The 5,790-nt window shown below is 42.6% G+C and overlaps 1 protein-coding gene across 1 annotated transcript; it reads right to left on the bottom strand.

Moving 5' to 3' along the window:
* Positions 1-510: 510 nt before the first annotated feature.
* Positions 511-4,477, bottom strand: LOC134762131 (cell division cycle protein 27 homolog). The gene is made up of 2 exons (XM_063728301.1): positions 3,522-4,477; positions 511-556 (listed from the first exon to the last, which is right to left on the bottom strand). The coding sequence occupies exons 1-2, from the start codon at positions 4,475-4,477 to the stop codon at positions 511-513; spliced, it is 1,002 nt and encodes a 333-aa protein (XP_063584371.1).
* Positions 4,478-5,790: the final 1,313 nt, after the last annotated feature.

Genomic DNA, 5,790 nt, shown 5'->3' with positions numbered 1-5,790 from the left:
TGGGAGCCCGGCCTTTGTTGGCTACACTCCAAAGGGATGGTGACTCCACCCACAAGGTCCCCACTGAACTTCAATGTGGAGCGTAGGTCAGAGAGGGGACCAGGAGGGGAGACGTCCTGACAGGAGATGAGTTCCCTAGGCTCTGTCCAACCCACTCATGTCCCACGTACCGGGCACCCATGGGACACCACCGCTTTATCCCCTCCTCTGTCCACAGCCACCCCAACCCCACCCCGCAACCCACGCACACACGCTGGAGGTTACAAAACATCACGGCGTGAATAGAGCCTGACGGAGCGAGAGCTCATTTCACGAGGCGGGGGTGGTGGGATGGTGTGGGGTGGGGTGGGGGTTGGGGGTCTGTAGAGAGCCCGATTCTCCCTCGAGCGTGGCTACAGGATACAAATGAATATTGCTTCTTGGGCGGAGGGGCTAATTTAGGCTGTCACGTTTGTGGGACTGTCTCTCAAACCCTTCCGTGAGGCCACAAAATAGATTCCACCCCACCCCTCAACGTTTCCCCTGGGCTGGATATATCCTGTCAAGAGACCTGAGCCTGAAACGTTGAGTTAAACACCTTTATTGGCTTTCTGTGTTTGTTTGCTTCGAGATGGAGTCTTGCTCTGTCTGCCCGTGGCTGGAGTGCAGTGGCGTGATCTCAGCTCACTGCAAACTCTGTCTCCTGGGTTAGAGTGATTCTCCTGCCTCAGCACCACCACACCCGGCTCATTTTTTTATTTTTGGTAGACACGGGATTTGACCCTGTTTCATTGGTTTTCACTGGAGATTCTAGATTCGAGTCACACCTCATTGTGTGCAACATAATGACTTCTTTTTTTTTTTAAAGCACAATATATCTGCTTTATTTGAGTGGCTTTGTATATCGTTATGATTGTGTTATAGATGAAGAAAAGTTATTAAACACGGTGCTAATGATAGTGAAAGTGAAAACAAAAGAAAGGCTATCTATTTAGTAGTTAGAATAAAGTTGCTCAGTATTTCGAGTTACCTAAATACGTCAGCATTTAAACTCCTCCTACTAAAAGCTTGCCAATCTGAATAATCCTCCTTTAAACACAATTTTTGATATGGTTAAGGTTTTTAAGAAAGTGACTCTTGTAGAATAGCTGAACAGACAATACACATTTAGAAAAGAACAGCACAAGGATCAACCAGACTTGGGAAAAAATCAAAAACAACACAAGCCTTATGAAGAACTGAGTTCTTAAAATATTTTGGAGAGCATAGCTATAGGAAGAGAAGGCAATATTGGCAAGTGGATTGTTACATTTGTCAGCAAAAGCTAGCACTATTTTTTGGCAATCTTTCAGGCACTGCAACTACTACTGCAAAATGAGATATAATCCATTAAACAACATATTCACAAATCAAAAAATATTTTAGTAATATTATGCTTCAGATTTAGAAGCAAATCAAGTGTTAAAACTCAACTGCTATAATAATTAACCCCAAAGATAACCATATCTGACAATAAAGCTTCCACAGAGTTATGACATCAGAATTATACTTTCTCTTGATATTTACTTTTTTATTTTATTTTATTTTATTTTATTTATTTTATTTTATTTTATTTTTTATTTTTTTCTTGAGATGGCGTCTCACTCTGTCACCCACGCTGGAGTGCAATGGCATAATCTTGGCTCAGTGCAACCTCCACTTCCCAGGTTCAAGCAATTCTCCTGCCTCAGCCTCCTGAGTAGCTGGGACTACAGGCGCCCACCACCATGCCCAGCTAATTTTTATACTTATAATATAGACGAGTTTTCACCATGTTGGCCAGGATGGTCTCGATCTCTTGATGTGATCTGCCTGCCTTGGCCTCCCAAAGTGCTGGGATGACAGGCATGAGCCACCATGCCTGGCCTTCTCTTGATATTTAAACTTTTATGCCAGTCCAGAAAAATACAATAAATGTCAACAGTAAGTATGGTGTTGAGGTAGAAGTAGGACCAAACTTTTTCATAAGTTATTCAGTTGATAACAATATGACCTGGGTAGTAATTTCCTATGTGTCTACTTATACACAAATACAAAAAAGTAAAACAGAGATACTTCTAAATAAAAGGGTACACTAAGTTCTTAATAGTAACTCAATAAACTGGAACACTGTCAAAAAGCAGCAACTAGTGAATTTTTCAGTGTTTTTTTCTATTATCCAATATGTGAATTATGCTATTCCTTTCCAATTTCCCAAGCACTTTTTGTCCCAATCACCATTTCTGTGTTTGAAGAAAAAGTAACAAATGAAGTAACAAAACTAAATAAGGAAACAAACAAAACACAACTACAGTATCTGCAAAAGTTTGGTAGAAGACTGAAAGTGTTGAGTATAAGCATCTGGTGTTCTATTATAATTAGTTAACTGAAGAGTTTGTTAAAGACATACATTTCATAAGAAAACATGTTAGTTTGAAGTTATTGACCAGTATGTACCATCCCTAAGTATTAGTAACGAAATTCATGACAATAAAGAGCTATCTAACAAGAAAAATTAGTGACTACCAGCACCATCAACAACACTTTGTCTTTACACTTCATTACCACTTACCATGCATTATAATGTCTAGGATTGACTCTGATAGCATTTTGAAAACAAGCTAATGCTTTGTCTAATTCTTCAGTTAAGACAAACTCTCTCCCTAATAGAGTATAGGCATAAGCATAATTTGGATCCACTTGGATAGCTCTCTGGGAGAATTTAATTGCAATATCGTGTTCCCGCTGCAGACTGAAACAGTTCCCTGCAGCACACCAGGCCTCTGGCGAATTTTTATCCATGTCTGCTAAGTCTTTTGACAGAAATGAAAGAGAGACATCTTATTGAAGATGCTAAAGTGTTGTAGAGTAGATTTCCATGCCTTCGACTCTATAATTCTCAATCCTTCTAACTTCTGAGAATATTGTTTCAGCTTGCATGTACTCTGAAATTTCAAAATAGGCCCTTCCAATTTGGCACAGTACCCAACCAGTATTGTAGTGGTGAGAAGGTAGATGGCTCAAAATATTTATAGCTTCTTTGCAGTAGTATGAACACAAAGCTAAATAACCTATCCCCCTTTCACGAAGAAGGCTCGTCAAGCCTTCTGCTGCTTTTTGTAGATTAAAAGTCTGAATCTGATGTGTGATTGTGGATATTTTCTCTTCTGAATTGATGGAAGAGTCCAATTTTGTAATTTCCAGGTTGTCATTTATATTAGGTTGAGTTATTCCTCCTTTATTAGTTTTAATTTTTGTTTTTCTGTTTGGGGTTTTAGGTGGAAACTTCATTTTTAATTTCTTCCTATTCTCTTTGGTTGTGGAAATGTCACTGGTAGAGTCGTGAAGTTTTTTGATGCAGTGCATTTGAGGGAGATGTCATAGTGGGGCTCATTACCTGATGTGTTGTACTTATTTATGGACCAGAACTTTCTGTTTGTGAAATAATTGGAGATACCTCTCGGCTATTTCCACTCTGCGAGAAGACAGACTTTGCTCCAGTTTGGCCAATTCCGGCAACAGACTTTTTTGAAAGGGCTCCAGTGGATGGCACATCAATTACAGAGTGTGTATTAGTGTCGTTTTGTAAATAAGATCCATCTCCAGGACGTGGGGTTTCTAATGGCAAAATCCCAAAACTTGGGGTTAATGGACTAAGAACTGCTGGTCCTGTTAATAAACTTCGACCAGTTTTTGGTTTATTTTGAACCTGTTTAGATAATATGGAAGATCCTGTTCCCAGTGGGACAGTATCAGGTGAAATTACAGCTGAATCAATAGAAGACACTGGGGAATCTGTATTCAAGGAATATTTTGAATTGGAAGATTCTAAATTCAATCTGTTTATTTCAGTTGTGTCCTGGGGTGTTTCCATAAGAACGGTCTCAGGCTGTCTGTGACATAAACTGTGATTAGGTACTTCTGTTTTGCAAGAGTTGGGCAGACAGTTGCTAAAGTTCTGTAAAGATGTGAATTTAAATGTTTGGTCAGGATCTGGCTTTTCACCTATTTCACATAATGATTCAAAGGGATACCAGAGGAAAGGATTTAAACTAAGTCTCTTTTTGTAACTTTCTGATCCTTTGCCAAGCCGATCTGTCTTGCAATATACATGTCCCAACAATGGAAGGAGAAAGCAAGCTGAGTCACCAAACTCAGTGACAATATCATCATGGCTTTTCTGCTTATTAAACACTCCACCAGATAAGATTTGTTCCCAGTCTGCAAGCTTACTGATATCAACACAACATTTTGCAGGCAGGTATTTGCATTGCGGTGTAGGACAACTGTGTCTTTTCAAGAGTCTATATGCTTTATAGGCCTTTTCTGGGCGGCAAGAACAGGTCGCCAGTAAAAACAAGGCTTCTTCTGAGTGTCCTTCTGCATAAAGGTGTTCTGTGAGAAAAAACCCATCTCGATAAGCATAGTGGTTTAGTGCTTGCCATATAGCATCATGGACGGGTTCCTGCAGCACTGTCATCCTCGAGGCAAAGGCACAATTTCTGCAGTGCCCCAGGAAACCCCCACCCCACCCACCCCCCTCCCCCCTGTAGCGGCTCCGGCCCGGCCAGCCTTGGCTCATTTAAAATCACCAGTTACCGGGGGATGGGGGAGGCCGAGCCAGAATGACTTCTTTACCCTGTCGACTCTGGAAAGCCGGGCCCCTTGTGATCCACTGCAAAGCGAAAGTCACCTCATGTTTGGAAAACGGATCCACTCCCAAGTTCAGTGGAGGGATGTGGCATGTACGACGAAGGACTCTCTTCCTTCTGATTTGGTCTGCACGGTGGGGCCTAAGGCTGGAGCTCTCTCTGTGCAGACCGCTGACTCCCTCTATCTTGGGTTCCATCGGCCCCACACTGGGACACAGGACTTGGCAGATTCTGGCCCTTCCTGGCCCTTAAGTCACTGTCAGAAACCCCATCTCGTGTTCAGATGCCCCAAATAACTGTGGCTTGTGCCTCTCTGGAAACATTGGAAATCTCTCCTCTACGCATGGTCACCTAAAACCCCAGGAGCTCGAGACACACGTCTGCCATCCACCTCACTGCTTTTGGGAGAGAATGCTGAGAGTGTCTTGCCGAATCTCTCTTGACTTGAGTTCTTCATGGGTGTGTGGTTAAGACGTAGTGAGACCAGGTGTGTTAACTCAGGCCGGGTGCTGGTGGCTCATGCCTGTAACCCCAACACTTTGGGAGGTCGAGGCTGTAGGATCCATTGAAGAATCGCCTAACCCTGGGGAGGTTGAGGCTTCAGTGTGTGAGCCATAATGGTGTCACTGCGTTCCAGTCTGGGTGAAAGACAGAGTGAGGCCCTGTCACAGGCAGGCAGGCAGGCAGGCAGGCAGGCAGACAGACAACAGCTGTATTATGATCTTCTCAGGGTAGGAAGCAAAAATAACAGAATACAGCACTTAATTCTTTTTTTTTTTTTTTGGGATGGTGTTTCACTCTTGGTGCCTATGCTGGAGTGCAATGACACCATCTCGGCTCACCGCAACCTCCACCTCCCGTGTTCAGGTGATTTTCCTGCCTCAGCCTCCTGAGTAGCTGGGATTACAGGCATGTGCCACCACATCCGGCTGATTTTGTATTGTTAGTAGAGACAGCATTTCTCCATGTGGGTCAGGCAGGTCTCGAACTGGCCACGTCATGTGATCTGCCCACCTAGGCCTCCCAAAGTGCTGGGATGACAGGTGTCAGCCATTGTGACCAGCCAGCTACGTTTTCTTTTAAATTTTCAATTTTAATCTATTTATTATTGTCATTATTATTATTATTATTATTATTTTGA

Source organism: Pongo abelii, chromosome 9 (genome assembly GCF_028885655.2).
Source record: "Pongo abelii isolate AG06213 chromosome 9, NHGRI_mPonAbe1-v2.0_pri, whole genome shotgun sequence".
Lineage (NCBI taxonomy): Eukaryota > Metazoa > Chordata > Mammalia > Primates > Hominidae > Pongo > Pongo abelii.
Note: the sequence above shows the minus strand (reverse complement) of the source record. Positions and strands in the feature narration are given on the sequence as shown.

Coding starts and splice junctions, on each gene's coding strand:
- LOC134762131 (XM_063728301.1), bottom strand. CDS start 4,477: ATGACAGTGCTGCAGGAACCCGTCCATGATGCTATATGGCAAGCACTA. Junction 557..3,521: donor ACTGGAGCCCTTTCAAAAAA/GTCTGTTGCCGG, acceptor TCAACGTTTCAG/GCTCAGGTCTCTTGACAGGA.